General features: G+C 39.6%; 1 protein-coding gene across 1 annotated transcript; it reads right to left on the bottom strand.

The window, feature by feature from the left end:
* Positions 1-249: 249 nt before the first annotated feature.
* ankrd50l (ankyrin repeat domain 50-like) lies at positions 250-17,261 on the bottom strand. The gene is made up of 6 exons (XM_079619927.1): positions 16,821-17,261; positions 15,494-15,755; positions 13,362-14,075; positions 6,782-7,017; positions 1,739-5,356; positions 250-1,495 (listed from the first exon to the last, which is right to left on the bottom strand). Exons 3-5 carry the CDS (start codon positions 13,829-13,831, stop codon positions 1,740-1,742), a joined length of 4,323 nt encoding a protein of 1,440 aa, XP_079476053.1. The 5' UTR covers positions 13,832-14,075; positions 15,494-15,755; positions 16,821-17,261; the 3' UTR covers positions 250-1,495; position 1,739.
* Positions 17,262-18,776: the final 1,515 nt, after the last annotated feature.

Raw genomic sequence — 18,776 nt, 5'->3', positions numbered from 1 at the left:
ATCTTTTTTTTCTATTAATCATGAATATCCATGTCCTTCTCCACATTCATGTTTCTGTTAAAGTAAATGACTAAAACTTAAAAGTTATAAACTAAAACACTTTCCTTCCACAATTTTCAAAACTCTGTTTACATGTCTGTATACTACAGAGCAAAACAAAAACTCTGTCAAAATAATTCTGTTCCATGAAAGAAAGAAAACCATACCTTTTTCCAAAGACATGAGGGTGAATTAATGATATTTTGGGGTAAACTATACTATGAATCTCTTATGATTTCGTTTATTTTGTAATATAACAAATGAAATCGTAACAATCCAAAAATGGTAATCGCCTCCCATGCCGGAGATGCCAATTCGAGTCCTGCTCAAAGTGAGGCGAGTAATACACTTACATACACTCCAAAGACACAAAATTATATACATTGTTTTAATTAGTGCATCTCAATAAATTTTAACATACAAAACACTATAAATTACCTATGGCAATGAGTTAAATTCACATCACTTTCTCTTCCTTTCACACCTATAAGGTTTTAATGACCTTGCTTCCATTAAAATCTAGTCATTCTCTGATAAACATGTATTTGAGTCACTTATACATCCTTCCATAACAACCTCTGTCTGCTTTTAAAACAATAACTTCTCACTTTCTTTTTCCCATCTCTCTATACAATTAAATTGGAATGAAGCTTTAAAATGTTAATTTGCCTTGCTGATAGGTCAACTGGTTTACTGTTGACAATAATGACAGTACGTGAAAATAAAAAATTCAAGGTAAATAAGTAGTGACACATCTATGGCCTGAAAGATATTTAAAGGGCACAAACATTGCTAATGACTTGGTCTAGCATATAATGCCACTAAGCGACAGTGGCGCTTTGAAAAGCCCTTTTTTAGCAAGTCCAAGCCTGGGTGTAAACCAGAGCAATGTACTGAACATCACAGACAATTAATATTTTAATTGTAGATACCTTCCAATTTTGACCACATTCTTTTGAACAACATAAAATAAAGGCTAACTTCTGAGCACAATGAGTGCGTGTATGAAGATAAAAGAGTGAACAACTGTTCAGTCTATGAAAAGTTCTCATTCATGCCGAGTTATAATGTGCACAAAAATCCCTGGGGTACATGTGTCAACTTTTGTAAATGCACAACACCAGCAGAGGAAATATCCATAATTGTCCCTCTGAATGTAAATATATTTTCCTGTAATTGTGTGACAGAGTATGAGAGAGTGCCAGCTGCTCTCCATTGTGACGGCATAAGGAGGAAAAGCTCTGGAATGTACACAGCTTGAGCCTTTGAACTCAGGTTCCTCTAGGCCTTTCCCTCTTCTTTTGTGCCTTGGGGTCAATTGGTTAAAGAGAGGTGGAGGTCAGTGTGTTATTACACTCTCATCTGCCATCCTCCTCTACTCTTAACATCTCCCACACAGTGCAGTGATTACCCACACAACCCTCACCTCCTTGAAATCCTAAATGCCCAGGTTTGCCTACAACAGACAAAGTTGTCATTAGAATTCCAGACATTCCAAGTCAGCTCAAAGTACAGTGTGGTATACTTCAATCTGGCATATCTAAAAACTGCCTGATAAAACTGATATTTTGGACATACATACAAATCTTAATCAATAAAATTAACATTTATTAGATAACAGATTTAATATAATAAGATAATTACATTTGTCATCTATTAAATATTTTGTTCTTGTATGTGTGAAACTCAAATGCCTCACCTCAGAGCGGAGTTTCCCGCTTGTAAAGTGCTGCACTGGTCGGCCCTTCAAACTGCAGCTTAATTGCCTGTTTGAGATTCAGCTCGGGGTCAGTAGTTGTCATGTTAAACACAGACTCATTAGGTAAGGCACTATGTGGGGAAATAGCTGAAAGGTCAATGATTGGAGACATGGATGTCTTTTGAATCCCCCCCCAGTCATTTTTTTGTCCATGGGATTGGATGAGAAAAGGTGGATACCCCAAAGGGGGGCTTTCCCTAATTTTTGTCTGTCTAATTGGGGCCTCTTGGTTTGGCATCACCCCCAAGGAAGCCATAACAGAGTTCCACTTTAGATCAACTCCTCCAGCTTGTTTGTGGCTCTTCTCAATCACATCCTCTATGATGTAAGGAGTTTTAGATTTTAAGAGGTAGTTACCATCCCCCATTGATCCAAACCCTTTTAAGGGGTTTTCTGAGTCAGGCAGTTCAGTGAAGGTGCACTGTTCATGTGTGGGACTGCTCTTGGGTACAGCCTTTTGATTATGCCTAGATGCTCTGCCCTGAAGACTGGCAGGATTTGAGCCAGGAAGAGGCAAGGTGGATGGCCGACTGCGGGAACGAGAAAGTGAATGTTGTTGTATCTGCTGGATGAAATTTAGGCTGTCAGCAGGCACGGTCTGTACTGTGGCATGGGAGTGGCAGGTGGAGGAGGAAGTCTGTGAGGCAGGTATGGAGTGGAAACGCTCTGCAGTCGAAGCTGGGGAACAGGAGGCAGAAACTGAGGTCGAAGATGGAGAAGATGTGGCTGTAACTCCATCAACACCCACCTCTCCTGAACTAAGAGACACACGGGTCTTGACTAGGGCTGAAAGGTGAGAGGTGTTAGGAGCACCACTGAGTGAAAACGGTATGAGACCTGAAAAGGGCTTTGCACCATAGTTTTCCAGAAGTCGCACAATCGTGAAATGACCTTGTTTTCCTGCTACCTTTACTGGGCTGCGACCATAATTATCCACATTGTCTGGTTCTGCACCTTTTTCTAAAAGCATGGCTACAATTTCAGCATGCCCCTCCTGAGCAGCAATGCTAAGCGCTGTGGCACCCTGCTGTTTGCAAGCCAGGTCTACATTGAGACCTTTAGCCCTAAGGAGCAGCCTGCCAGCAGCTGCATGACCTCTCCATGCCACAGAGTGCAAAGGAGGCCGACCATCAAGATCTCTTGTATTTGGGTCAGCTCCATATTTCAGCAACAGTTCAATACCTTCCAAGTCTCCTCCCCAAGCTGCTACGTGGAGTGCAGTTCGCCCTTCTGCATCTTTTGACTCCAGAGGGACACCACCTTTTTCTATGAGTAGGGTGGCCATGTCTAAACGGCCCTCCAGGACCAGTAGATAAAGAAGAGGCCTTCCTTCAGCATCACGGACATCAGTATCAGCCCCTCTACGCATCAATAACTCCACAATCTCCCGATGTCCCTGCAGAGCAGCCGCACTGAGTGCAGAGTGTCCATCATATGCACGATGATCAATGGGTGATTTTCGGTCTAGAAGCAGCCTGACTGTACTGCAGTGCCCTTCTTGTGCTGCTAGAATTAGAGGGCTCCGACCCTCCACATCAAGCTCACCCACACGTGCCATGCTACCTCGCTCTGTCAATATTGCACACACACTTTTGTGACCTTCACAAGCTGCAGCATGCAGTGGAGTCCAGCCCAGATCATCTTTGTGGTTCTCATCCAAACCCCTGTCCAGCAGTGCTCTTACAACTTCAATGCTACCCTTTGCTGCAGCCAAGCAGAGAGCGGTGCGACCTTCTCCATCAATGCCATCCACTGCTGCCCCCCAAAACAGCATACGATTAACTGTACCAGCATGTCCCATAGCTGCAGCCGCAAGAAGAGGAGTGACAGCAGAGGGATGAGCTCCAGAACTTTCATCTACATCAGCTCCAGCTTCCAGGAGGAGTTCAACCACTTCCTCGTGCCCTTCGTAAGAGGCTAGTAGTAAAGGGGTCATTCCATCTCTGTCCTTATGTTCTGGATCAGCACCTCGCTCCAAAAGAAGATTTACAACCTCTCCATGCCCTCGTCCTCCAGCTGCCGACGGCACACACAATGCAGCAACAGAGAGAGCAGTACGTCCTTCCCCATCTGCAAGATTCAAATCAGCCCCAGCATCCAAAAGTATTTCCACTGCCTCTTTGTGACCCATGTAGGTTGCAGCTATTAGTGGATTACGTCCCTCACGGTCTGAACGGTCTACTTCAGCACCATGTTTAAGGAGGGTCAACAGAATTTCCTCATGTCCACCCCATGCTGCTGCTCGTAAGGCTGTCCGGCCATCTGAATCGCACCCATCAATCTCTGCCCCAGCTTCCAGAAGTAGACGCACAGCTTCCTTGTGGCCACCCCATGCAGCAGAGCGAAGAGCAGTCCATCCCTCACTGTCCACATGCTCCAGCAGGGCCTGTGCTGCAGGAATCTTGCTCCCTTGGTCCTGCACCCACTCTAGCAACACCTGTAGTACACCAGCATGGCCTTGTCTGGCAGCAAGCGTCAGTGCAGTCTGCCCCTGGTTGTCATTCACTGAAGGGTCAGCTCCACGGCATAACAGCAATACAGCTACATCTACAAGTCCAGCATGGGCTGCAGATGCTAGTAAAGTCCGTCCATCTGATGGGTCTGTACGGTTCACACTGATGCCACTGTCAAGAAGAGCTCTCACAGAGTCTTCCCTCTGTAATGCTCGTCGAACTATCCTGCCTCCTCCCCCAACACAGTGAACTCCCACACTGGAGCTATTGTCAGGGGAACAGCTTGCAGGGTAAATTCCACTTTTCATTAAGAGCTGAAGTACATCTTGCTGAACTAATACAGGTGTATGAGGAGGTGATGGCACATTAGAAGAACAGTCTTTTCTGGCACTATTAAGAGATGGAACTCCAGTCCATAGCAACCACAGTGCTAAGAGGGATGGTTCCCCTTGATGGACTCCACTGCTGAGGAGGTGGTGGGCCAGCTGGCAAGTCTCCTCTGTACCCAAACTACTGGCTCGAAAAGAGAGGGACATGGCCAGAGAAAGTTGACCATCCTTCACACAACACAAAAACTTCTGTGTGCAGTATTTGACATCAGTTAACCATTCTGCAAAGCTGCTGTGAAAGAGGAGTTTACTGCCCTCAGGGCCATCTACAAACAGAGATGCCAGAGCACCCATCTGTGCTTGGAAGTCTCCAATCCCAAGGTAGGAGTCACGGCTTCTAGCAATAGTGTAGAGCTGATCAGCTGTTAGTGGTTGTGGGGATGCTAAAAGGATATTTAGCAAAGGCCTAATATGGACAAACAGACTTCTAGGAAAGAGTCTCTGACAGAGCCATAGGTAAAGGCCATTTAGTGTGCCAGGAATGTCCCGAATTTCTCTAAGTCCAACTAGACCATGTGCAACACCATCTAGTACTCGTTCAAGAAACAAGAAACATCCACCACTTTTGATGTGCAAAAGATTAAGCATTTCAGCCGTATCTGGTGTAAGTTGTCTTCTCAAAGCCCCGTCCTGATCAAGCCTCCGCAGGATATATTGCTGTACATCTCGTACAGTTGCAGGCTTTCTTAAGTCATCCAGACACAACCTCCTAAAACCTGCAGGGTAGAAAAGCAAGAGATAAAATCAGAGCAGTTTACACAGCAAAATCAGAGACAAAATAAGATACAACAATGAATAAAGCATCAAGATGAGTTTTTTTAGGGCTTCAAAATTGTCTCATGCAACAAAAAGATGTGATTTAATTAAATATGTAGTCAGCAGCATGTTCTGTTTGTTATCTACACAATCACAACTGCATGTCAGTCTCATTATTCATAGTTTTCAGTCACGTGAATGGCATGGACACCAGGAGGGCAAAACATTACAGGCCTGACCATTTTCCATCTCAAAAGAAAAAACAAAAATAAGTGAACAAAAAGCACGTTTTGGACTCTTGTGATCATGTACAGCATCTTTTGCAGTATTTTAACTACTAAAAACAGTGGAACATTCTATAGGGCTTAACGCGGAAAAAATATTTTTAAAGATAAAATTTAGTATAAAACTTTTTGATGATGCATACTATATAAAGGCGAGCATGTTTATCTTCTATGGAAAACTGCTTAAATGAGAAACCGCACGTTGCATTTTTATTCTGGATTCATCTACTTGAGTGTACACCGTAATTGGGTCTTTTTTATATCACTTACTACATTAGTACTAGGAGGAAAGACTTGTTTTGCCATCCAGATGGGCAGATGGGTGGTGGTTAAGGAGATTCCCCCCTTCTATGTAAAGCGCTTTGAGTACCCAGAAAAGCGCTATATAAATGTAACTAATTATTATTATTATTAATCCTATAAGGGTGTGACATCATGTGAAAACTATGAATAGTGTAGTTTCACCATATTTTTTACATTTGTGTATTACATTTTTTTTGCTGCTCTAAGTTACAATACAAATTAAAGTAGCATACAATTTATTTTAAAGAGAACACAGGTCTGAACACCCTTAAAGAGTATTTCTTACTATTGGCAGCAAAGCCAAAGTCTTTTGTTCTTGGTATCTAAGCAGCAGCAGTATGATGTTTATCATAACTACAATTGCAGCATTTGTCAGAATAATTGCAATATGTTTTTTAGCAAATTGTATAGACCAACAACATTAGTTTCTTTCCAGTATTTTTATCTCGTGAGCAGAGGTAAAACATGATGGTCCTCATGAAACTATGCACACAACTACTGTACAAAAGATTGTAGTCTCTTAACGCTATACTTCAGATGTCAACCACAAAGAGCTATGGGAGCCTCATCTCATAAGACCCGGCCATAATATACTGATATAAGAACAAACAGTCATAAGCTGTATGTTTGGCAATACTGAATATGTTTGGGTGGTCATACAAGTGTGGAGAACATTATTCATTTGTTACTAAAAATGTTTCTAAAGACAGATGAACATTTTACAACAGAAAGCAGTAAAGCTAATCATCTCACATTTCAGTGCTCATGAAGGGGTTTATGAATCATCCAAGTGTGTACCTGAGAACATCTTGCATAAGGCTTTGTTCTGTCGGCGTGCAGAGCAGACCAGCAAGATCCAGGGAGGCAGGAGCTGTATGTATCTGAGCAGGAGCTCTGCAATAGTCTGAGTGGCGGCAGATCCTGATATTGACCGTTCTCCAATTCCATTACCTTCACAACAGTCCAGCGAATCCACCACAATAAACACACTGTGAGCTGGTGGTGTCAAGGACATGAGAGGCTCTAATACTGCCCTAAAGAAAAACCAAAGGAGGAGTTTAAAATATATTATACAAAAGGCATAACCCAATTGATTGTATTCCGCTAGAACACTGATAGCAAGTGACCACTGCTAGTAGCAAACCATCTTTAACCACACAGACATATGATTTTTTTTTTTTTTTTTTTACTGAATCAACCTTACCTGCAAGACACTGATAAAGTCTTAATTTAATAAAAATGTGAGGGCAAAGGGCAAAAATAGTTTGGTAGAAGAAACAGAAGAATAGAGGAAGGAGAAGCAAGGATATACATATTTCTTTAAACAACAGTGAGCAAATGAAAAAAAAAAAATCAATCATTTTAAAAACTGGAAATAGGAAATAGATGTCATCACATATGAATGAAAGTCATTTCAGAACTAAAACAGAGCTTATCTGACATCAAAACAAGAGTTCAGAAATGTGCCATTGTTTTGTATAGAATGCAATCATGTGACATTTATTTAAAATAAATAAAAACCAACAACATCCTTTAAAATGCTGGGAGTTCTTTGGATGTTTTCTTAAAAAAAAAAAAAAAAACCTTCTTATTACTCAGCCTTTCTTTCTTTTTGGCCGCCACTTCTTCTGACTTAAGGTGTGGTTGCAGAGGCATCGTGACTCAGTGTTATGGAAGCTCAGTGATTTCCTGTTGCTTCCAGGGCATACCAGTAGACAGTGAGAAGGTGCTGCTTTATCAGACTCATAATTACCTATCTGCAGTGTTGGGCAAGCTACTTGGAAAATGTAGTGAGCTAAGCTAGCAGTTACTCTACATTAAATTCAGCTTCACTACACTGAAGCTCCTCCCTGGGAAGAGTAGCAAGCTAAGCTACAGTAATATGGCAAAAGTAGCTTTCTACTTCTAAGCTATTTTTTTTTTAATTCATTTTTTTAATTTTTAAACATAATGTCAGTCAAACAGATAGGCAGGCATACTTTATCAGTTCAATTGTTTATTCACAAACTGTTCAAAACCAATTAAAAATAATAATAATAATAATAATAACTATATAAAAGTATAACAAAACCAGGTGTTGAGAGTGTGTGCATCTTTCCATTAAGCAAATTTCTCACGGGTCAGCTCAAGGATTGAGATTGGTACGTGATGTCCACATCCGGAGCAGAATGTGGTGGTAATGCACCTAAAAGCTGATTGTAGGGCCCTATGATTTTTTTAAATAATTTTTTTCACATTCTAAATTATTATTTATTTTTTATTTTTTTTCTGTATTATGTTTTTTCCCGTTTTAATATTTTTGGACTCCCATTTTAATGGTTAAATACAATTTTAGTAATCAAAATGCATGTCTAATTAATTGAAACCATGAAACTTATACAATTTAACAATCATCTATTAAAATATTAAAATAAATAAGATTTAGGGCACTATGAATTTTTAAAAAAGAATTTACCAAATTTTCTTTTCTTTTTGTTTTTCTTTTCTTGATTCCATTTTAATGGTTTAATTTAATTGTAATAACCAATGATTTAAGCAAAACTTTCTTCAAAGGTTAAACCATGCTTTTATTTTGACGGGTTGCCGTGTAGACCTTTGAGTCTCTTCTCTGTGTTTGTTTATGATTTGTCGAGTTTTCTCAAATAAAGCTAAAATGCTGCTGAGGTGACTCTCAGAGCGGATAAAGTTCATGCATGAATGTCCTCATATAGGCTGAAAACATCGCGAGCGTCATGCATGCCTCAGTGAGTGTTTGAGTGTGTGATAAATGAAACCGTGCGTTCATTCTGGATCCCGTGATTCTGTCCGTGTTTTCCGCATCGCGGGAATGAAATATGGTCCTTGCCAACCGCCGTAAAAAACATGAAGAAGTCATCGTCACTTACTGATTCAGGATCAGTGATACTTAGCAGTTGTATTTCCGATATGAGCTTGAACTTTAGAAATGCTTGGGGAAATGTAGCTTGTGTGTAGTGCTGGACGCTACCGCACTACTTGATAAAAAAAAGAGCTTCGCTACTGAAAAGCTATTTGATCCAGAAAACAGCGACGCTACCACCACGCTACTGAGAAATGTAGTTAAACTAGTAGCGTCACTACTTGTAGCGACGCTACTGCCCAACACTGCCTATCTGTCTTACTCATATTACTGATCCACTTCACTCACTATATGATTGCCATTTTAATCAAACACTTAAATGTAATATAATACTTTCATCTATCCCAGCCTAATATGCAGACAACTACAAACCACGTTGATTTCCCAAAACACAGTTTGAGCGTCCGCATACAACCTAAAGCATCTTGATACCTAAATCAATGGCATGAGTTTGGAACAGGATTATGTTTGTGTAAATGTAGTAAATTGTGTCAAAGAGCCCAGGAGCAACCATCTACTACTGAAGCACTGCAAATGACTTAATCAATTTGAACTACCTACACTTATACTATACGTCAGTGGTGGGCCGTCAGGGCCAGCAAGGCCTTCTCTGCTGGCCTAAACATTATCAGAATCACTGACTTGAACTTTAATATATATATTTTATGAATGAGTATTACATGATTCCCAATAGTCCATTCTCGTAATGTCATAGTTTTTCTCTTGGTTGCGCTGCTTCCAGTAGTGTATGTTTATTTTAGTGCTTTTATCCAATCATATTTCAGCCATCATGTGTTGCCAGGTCAAATATATCTGCCTCGAGGCCTTCAGAATCGATAGTGCGGGCGCCTGTAGCTTAAAATGAATGGCAATGAAACTGTTGCTTTAACCAATCAGATAATCAGTCAGATTTAATAAGCCAATCAGATTTCGAGTTGAATGCACCGGGGCTATCTAGCAGGCACACAATAACGTAAGCATTTTCACGCCCTTTGATTGGATGGTCAGAGCGTGTACTATTATTACTGGTAGTCAGAGATAGCTAACCGCATCAGTAGCGAACTGTGTAAACTAAAATATATTCCTGTAGATTTAATAGTTTTTCAACCCACAAATTAATGTTTCTTTCCTTCCTCGACCACCAGCAGGTTCAAACCTACCGGAAAAAATCCCTTATTCAGCTTTATTCAGCTTACGCAGAGTCACGGATCTCTGTCGATCTGTCCGGGTAAAAACAGAACGGACTGCAATGTAAAGTTATGCCAGGACTGATTTTGAAGCCAAAAGTCGCGCTGATCTCATTGATATCGTTTAAAAATCTGTGTGAGAGCTTGTGTCGGCTGTAACGTTACACATCGTCATGTTTTGCGGTGTTTTCCCGGTTTACTACTTCTATCGAGCAGACACTCTCAGCACTAAAGCCATTTAAAACTTATGCCAGAAATACGTCGGGACAGACTTGACTTTCAGCACATTAACCTCGATGGCGATAGAAAAGGTTGCTGGGACTGAAAAGCACAGACAACCTGTACAACCAAGTAATTCAAGTCTTTTTGAGGAAATAAATTAGAATGGATTTTGTGTCAAAAAAAATAGGCAGTAGTTTTGGTGAGTATAATGAATTTTTTGCCCCCGTTTTTGTCCGTGCATAATATTTTCTTCCTAATTTTTCTTGTAAATTTATGATCGAAACAACTTCTTTTTTCAAACATTAATACTTTTGTAACCATTGAAGGGCAAGACAAGGGAGTTTCCTTTTCTGAATTTATAATCAGAACGCAAGAACCACTGTAGCCAGCCGAACGCACTCGCTCGTTTCTCTCTACCCAGCCTTTCCCGAACTCACCGCATTAACCCTATAACTGCCGGTGCAAAATAAAAACAGGAATTTCACTGTTTTTCGTTATTAATTCAGGTTGGCCATCACTGAAGGCCTAGGTGTGAAATGCACGGCCCGCCACTGCTATACGTGTATAAATAAATCTCAACATTTTCCAATGAGAGGTGTGTGTATGTATATATATATATATGTATATACACACACATTTTCTTCTTCTTTTTTTTCTGAAAACTGGAAGCATTGCGTTCTCTATAGAATAATCATAGCTCATATTTTGATAATAATGAATATCCACACTCGCTTTTTTTAATAGCAAAGCGGAAACGGATTGAAGTTCCTCTCTCATACTCCCGCCATAAAATTTATAATCACAAGCATGCTGTGTTTATCGGTTCCTTATCTCCAACACGTGGGCTCACATCATTTGTTGAGCTAATGCCCTTTTAACATGCTCACAGATCACAGCTTGAGCTAAGCAACCTAATAAATGTACTTCCTGACTCATTCTGTCCACAAAGACAAGCTATGGGCTTGTCCTGACCCCGGGAATGGTCATGTTAAAAATATCAAACAGATCAGGGTTAAGAGATCAAGCTCAAAAGAACAGTTATGTGACACTTTTTTTTATTATTTTTTTTACTTCAGTTGAGGACGCAATTAAAGAGTAGTGGTCATGGTCAGGCCAGAAGATTACAGGAGTTACAATGAAACTGAGAATATGTTACAATGGCTATAATAAGTACAATTCAATTTCGCTAGACAAAACATTTAGCTATCTACTTTTCAATACAATACTCTTAGAGACATTTTCTGTTTAATACAACTATATCTCTATCTCAAACTGACAAAAGACAATTATTTCCTTATGACAAAAGTTCATGTCCAGATAAAATAAATAGATTATTTATAAGACAACAAGTGATCTCCACTCTGAAGACAATGTTAAGTATAGCTTATGTACATCAGAGAGCATGTTGAATACAGCAGGGACTGACACTTGCATTTCACTGCTAAATTAACTCTTCTTACAATCTCTTGCCAGGACCAGAGAAAAACATCACAGCAGTTTGTCAGCATGTGTAAGGCAAATGTGAAATGTGGGCCTGTACGTCAGATCTGTGAGGGGAAGCTGAAAGAACTAGTGTAAGAGCAAACACTGAAAAGAGGAAAAAAAAAGAAAGAATAGAGAAAGCTGTCAGCATGGCGACCTCACCAACTCCAGACACTAGTGGCACGATTCTCAGTCTTTACCCCTATTTTCCCCCTGAAGGTTGTAAATAGCGTCATCCATCTGCACTGAACGCTGGGCTATTGTGATAACTGTGAATAGGCATCATTATTGCAATTTGAGGAATAAATAAATAAATATATGTGGCAGAAAAGCAGAACAATAGTCCCCTTTCCTGCCTTTGACAGAGTCTTTCTGAGGGGCACCAGACGAAAAATACGATCGGAGGAGGAGAATACAGGGGGTGGGAGGGTTTGGTACGAAACAATAAAAGAAACCTTGTTCAAGCAAGATGCCACTGAGTGCATTTATATTCATAACAACCACTAAAAAAACATCAGCTTATTATAAATAACCAGAAAATGTAAGAAAAATGTGTTTGCATGATTTTGAAATTGTCCGTTTTTTTTTCTTTTCTTTTTTCTCCAAAATGTCATATGCACAAAACATTGAATAAGCCCTCAGCATGGCTCCAAAACAGTTTACATGCAAAGCACAATAAGGGTAATGTGCATGTCTACATGTCAGTTGGGTTGTGCTTCAACAGTTTATGACCTTTACTCAATAACAGAACAACGTTTGAGGCATTTACATTATCTATATATAGATATTTTTTAAAGATCAAGATTAAGTGGTGCGGATTACATTCAAAACAAGTGACTTCTGCAATGACGATTTACCTTTTACACAAAACATCTTGAAATTAAGGTTGAATTGATTTTTTTTTTTTTACCTTGTTGAAATACAAAATGTTCTGAAGCCTGACACTCTAAATGACTTAGACATTTTGTTGTTTCAAAGGCCCCACTGAAGCGTCACTTTCCTTGCACAAACAATGTGAAATACAGAGGGAGTGTGTAAGGTACACCAAAGGCCTAGCTGTGAAACATCTGGGATTTCTCACAGAAGTAATGCTTGGAGAGCAAACATGAAATGCTTGGAGAACTAAAGGCAGAAAGAAATGAGTTCAAAGAGTTCTTGAACAGGGAGTGATTTGTTGCAGAGCAAAAGCAACAGAAAAATGTGAGAAATTCTGAGTAAAGAAAAAGTGGTTATTAGAACTGCTAAAATAGTGAATGTTTAAGATATAACAATCTCTATTAAAATTGTATCATTTTGTACATTATTTAAAAACATGATTTTCAGGAAGAAATCTAATAGTTACTGTGAATCAAGAAGAAAAATGATCAGTTTTATATACATTGTGACATACCGATATAAATTGTGATTCTTTTTCTCATGATATTGCATTAATATTTAAGGTTCTTCTAACAATTTCTGTAATTATTATTTATTTAAATAATGTATGTGTTCATTCATACAATTTCATACAATACATTTCAGAAGACACATGCTCTTTAAAAAAAAACTTGTAATCAACATATAATATTGTGACATTGCAATGTATAAATTGTGATAGATCTACACCAACCTTTTAAAAGTGTCATCAGGTGCTCTTTGGCAGTGGAGGGGCTCCAGGACAGCAGAAATAGCAGCACTGCTAATAACTTTCATATAGTTTGGTCCCAGTAGGGGACTTTCCTTCAGCTGTTCAACCAGCCCCAGTACAAATCTCCACACTTCAATACTGTTTGCATCCTCTCGCTGGCAATAGTGCCAGGCCAAACACCGGGATGCAAACCCTGCCGCCCTGCATGCTTCCGACTGAGGCCAAACCAGTTCTGTGCAGAGGGCCGTCTTACCCGTGCCCGGGCCCCCAGTCACTAGGACCCCTGGAGAGACATGGATCGCTCCCTCCACAGCCTTGGCGGCATCTCGCGCCTCCAGCCATCTTTGTAGCTTCTCGAGAGCCCATTCACGGCAGTAGAACCGCCGGCCCCGTAACAAGCTGGGCAACATGCTCCTCATCTGGCCCTCTGGAGATAAACAGGGACGGACCATGAGGATGCACCTTCTTCCATAGTCCCTTACAGAACAAGCGAAGCAGGTGCTCTTAGAATCTCTTTAAACCTTCGATGTTTGCACTGCAGTTAACACAGAAAGAGCAGAGGGTTGCGTTGGGCTATTTGCAAATTGAAAGGTTTCCGGATTGGAGAGTCAGAGAGAGTGTCCTCAGATAACTGTTGGCTGCAGGTGTGTTTGTATTTTGCAATCCCGTAGGTCCAAGTCATGCTGCTACTCAGCCCTGTAAGACAAAACAAACATAAAGCTGGAGGAGAAGGGTGTAATTCTGTCAATGTTTAAATACTTTCTCCTAACCCAAATTAATATGCAGAAACAAGTCATAATAATAATAATAATATTTTTTATGTGTATCACCTTTCATACAAGTCAGCATATAATAACATATAGAATTTTTTTTTTTTTTTTTTTACAAAGGAAAGTATTTTAAAATTCTATAAATAATATTTTTTTTTAAATAACAACAATACAAACAATAGTACAATTCTTAATAATGGCTTACACTTAAATTGTCTAATTGTTCCATTGGTTGTATAAACAGATTGTGCCATTCCCAACTAATGGTTGTTGAGCCAATGTTGCTGTGAATGTTTTCATAATACCACAGTGTTTCAACTTTTCAGGGAAATTCATTTATGATTGGGTCACTTTATGAATGACTTCTGGCTGTAATATAAATCCAATGCAATCCTGGCAAGGGCGTGGGAAGTAGGGTTGCTGAGGGAGTTGCAGCTGTTTTACAGAATTTACCGGTATAATAAACACTTTAAGTGGGCTATTAAAAAGTGTTGTTTATGTTGAATTATTATTATTTTTAAATACACACTTATACACTGTATGAGAGTGACGTCATATTGTGACCGTTGCAGTGTTCGTCCGCTCTACTCCTGAGTGTAAGTCCACCTTGTAGGCAGTTTTTTTGTTTTAATTTTTTTATTTCCTGTTGTTGTGCAGGATTTTTTATTGTAAATGACAGTGTAAACAGCTCAATAAATCTTTTATTTAAAAGCCTAATGCATGTCCCGTAGACCGGCCCGTTGCATTACTATTGCAAGCAGTATCACTGATGTCAAAAATGTGATGTGCAGTCCAATGTCCCAGTGTGTATGCTGTTTAAACGAGTGTTCTCACCGATTCGCTTGGTGTGCTTCATGATGTCTAACGTGTTTTATAGACTCAATATTGTTTCTCATTCAAATGTGGTGATCCCCTCACCCAAAAAAACAAAACAAAAAAGCACCCCCAACCTAAAACATCTTCCCAAGCCCCCGAATTCAGGTGGTGCTGTTTTACCTATTATGCTCAAAAAGCATGGATCCTTTTACTGATTGAAAACGGTCATTATTTTTGCAACTCCGTTTGGTGATGCTAGCGGCACAGAAATTACACCCTTCACCTTTAAATGAAAGCTTGGCATTTAACTCGCCCATGACATGTGAGAAGGAAAGGTTGAGAGAGAAACAGAAATAGAAAGAGGGTTAGAACGTATCTGTCAAACTCCCATGAAAGTGAGAGCTTGGATATTCAAGCAAGTTAAGCTGCTGACTCAACCCTCAACTTAAATTGTCCTAAGCAATAAAGAAATAAAATTAAAGATAGAATGAAAGACAGAGAGTGAAAGAGAAACACAACAAACCTCACCTTTCATAAACACTGGTCATGTTTTTCATTTAGGTTTTCTCCGTGGCAGTCTTCACTAGTCTCAAATGTATTCTCTCTCGTCACGTCTTTCTGTTGCTTCTATCTTCCTCCTCGCAGGTCTTATGGTTCTGCTGGCCAGACTGAAATCTGCTCCTCCTTTCGCATATTCTCCCCGGCTCCCAGCTGCTTACCGGTTTTTCTGGTCCTTTATCTCCTCCCCTCTTGCTCCTCAACATGTCAGGGCATGAAGTGAAATAGCTGACTGCAAGAAAAAGAGAGAGAGAGAGAGAGAGAGAGAGAGAGAGAGAGAGAGAGAGAGAGAGAGAGAGAGAGAGAGAGAGAGAGAGAGAGAGAGAGAGAGAATAAGGGAGGAGTTAGGGTTTGGGGTCAAAGTTTAAACACAGATGCATGATGTCATATAGTGTCTCTCTTCCTTTGTCCATACACATTCTCTTAAGAGAGTGAGAACTCATGGACAGGATCCAGATTGCTGCCCTAAATACACATCACATGTCTGCAATTTATTAGAAGCCATAAAACAAAACAGAAGTGCATTCCCTCAACAGCCAGCAACCTCATTACAACAAATACAGTGCTGACAGTGTGTTTTTTACACAATGTCTAAATCAACAACTAACTGAACAACAACATGTGGTGGGGGTGGGGAAGTGGAGTGGATAAAGAAGATGCAGGCTGTCTGCCCAGAGGTCTTAGGACCAAATTGTTACAGATGATCCATGAATCCTCTAACCATTGCACCCTCGAGGGAAGTGCCCAACCCAAGACTGCTCCAGGGGGGCTCTCCCTGTAATTACTGTACTGTGGGTTACTTTGGATAAAGGAGTCAGATGAATATCAAGTAACTTAAGTAATATATGCCTTAAAACATTGCAACAGGCGTCAAAATACTAAAAATGAAAAAAATATTATTTGTCCTGAATTTATCTGCTGGCTTTATGCTTCTTAATATACTACTGTATATAGAAATGTTTACTTCCAAAATGTCCAAATAAGACTGATTTTTTACTGCTGTTTTATTTATACTTACTGCATCACATTGTATAGCCTACAATACAATAATTATATAGGCTACTATGCTTTTATCAAATCGTCAAGTTCAGCCTGGCTGGATCTGAAAACACTGAATAGTTGGACTCTACAGTTGAAACTATTAGCTACCTTTCAGTTACCATTTAACACGCTACACCATGTCCAACTAAGTTCTGTCAAATAAATGATCCAGGAAGTCAACACAAGAACACAGTGGATCGAAATAAAAAGATTTAGAACCCTTGCCTCAACGCTTCCAGCGTTCTGAATCGCCTACCGTTAAATTGACTGGAACCGGAGACTCGGCAGGTTACAGGTGCCGCATCTTCATCATCCTGAGACGCTCACCACACTGAGCTTGGACAGCACAAAACCAAATCCTCTGAATCCTTCAAGATACAACGATACAATCTCGTTTTTCGTCAGCATGGCAACAGATCCACGCGTGTCCACAGTGTCGCTCCACGCACTCCGACGCGTTGTTTTTTGTACAGTGTGTAATGTAGATGTTTGGTTACATGAAGAAGCGTGATGTTATTGTGCGTCGTGTCCGTCGATAACTCCTGTAGGTTTGCATAAATGCAAATCACTTAATGTGTCTGCAAAAATAGAGCACATCGCGCGCTGCACCCACCATGGAAGTCTGTTAAAGCTCCAAGTTTTCATGCATTTTGATTGGTTTATTCCGACGCGAACATAGTAGTCCACGAGGGGGCGCGTATGTCAAGTAGTGTGAGATGGCAGTTTAATTCAGCTGTAATTAAAAAGGGTAAACCTTTAAGAAATATTCCTAATATTCCTAATATAAGTAAGCAAATGGAAATGGAAACAAATATAGAAACGGTGTGTGTGTTTTCTGGGATGAACTGGAAATCCTCTGGTGTGATTTTTGCATCTGCAAGGCAGGACCAGGAATTCAGAGAATAATGCTTGGAGTAAATTCATTCCTGCCTATACAGTAACACACCTGCACCAATGCTTAAAATGTTCTTCCTCGTTCATTTCACAGTTGGCAGACTGTCAGTTTTCAGTCATTATAATTATAATATATGACCCTTCTCGTTGATTAACTATTATATTTTCTAGATCAGATTCCACTTTAATTAATTGACAAGAGTAAAGGGGTTATACACGCAGAGAAACATTGAAATTGATCTGAGATGTTGAAATGATTGCATCTGGGTCTGAGTAAGCATTCAGCTTTTTTTCCTCTCACATGAATCAATTTTCCCTCCCACACAAGCCTATAACTTTGCATTTGCATTTGTTGCTCGGAGCTCTGCTCAATATTACATACCGATATATTTTCTTAAGAGAACAGAGTAGAGATGGTTCAGCTCAGAAAGAATCAAATCTGGGACTGTTCTGTGTAACACAAGGCTTTGTAAACATTGAGCAGACAAAGTCCAGACATGCCAGATATCAGATTGTGTATTAACAGTTTCTGGATGCTGTGATTGAATGCTGAGCCAAGCATTTGTTGTTGTTATGTTGAGACTAAGGTTGTCAAGCAATTACATTTTTACAAATCTAACTAATTACATGATGTGCTGATTAATTAATCGTATATAAATTGCAATTTAATCAAACATTAAATCCGGCTGAGAAATGACCCCCAAAAGATAATTTAAAGTCATTATTGTGTTGAATCAAAAGCATCAAATAGACATTACAAAAAGTGGCTTTAGAAATATTTTTTCTTATTTGATTCAACATATAATTTGTTAGACAAACTTTTTTTTTTTTTTTTTTTTTTTCACAGCCATGTTAGCTATGCATAAGGCTCTTTACTTAGATTACTTGCCTTTTGCTTTCTGGATTGAGAACCTCACACTGCACAAAATGTGTCAAAATGAAAATATGATCTTTTCATGTTTGATACAAACTGACTTATTCTTTGCAACAACAAGCAATCAGATTTTCTTTTCTTACTGTTTGCACACGTAGGCTAATAGTGCATTGACAGCAATATTTCAGGGGATATTACATGTTACCTCTTTTGAGGGCATTCATTCATTGTAATATATGGACAATGGAGAAGACATGACAAAGCAGAAAGTTGGTTAGGATGCTGAACCTGTCTTTGTCCAGCAGGGGGAATCAACAGTCTTTTTACCATTGTTTTTCCCAGCACTTCGCCGTTTGCTGGTTGAAACATTGCTATTGTTTCCTTGGACACAACTTTTACTGTTTTGACAACAGTTATTGGTTCTTTGGTTCGCAAATACCCAAA

The sequence above is a fragment of the Phoxinus phoxinus genome (assembly GCF_949152265.1).
Source record: "Phoxinus phoxinus genome assembly, chromosome: 7".
In the NCBI taxonomy this organism is placed as follows: Eukaryota; Metazoa; Chordata; class Actinopteri; order Cypriniformes; family Leuciscidae; genus Phoxinus; species Phoxinus phoxinus.
This window is presented reverse-complemented; position numbering and strand designations above follow the sequence as displayed.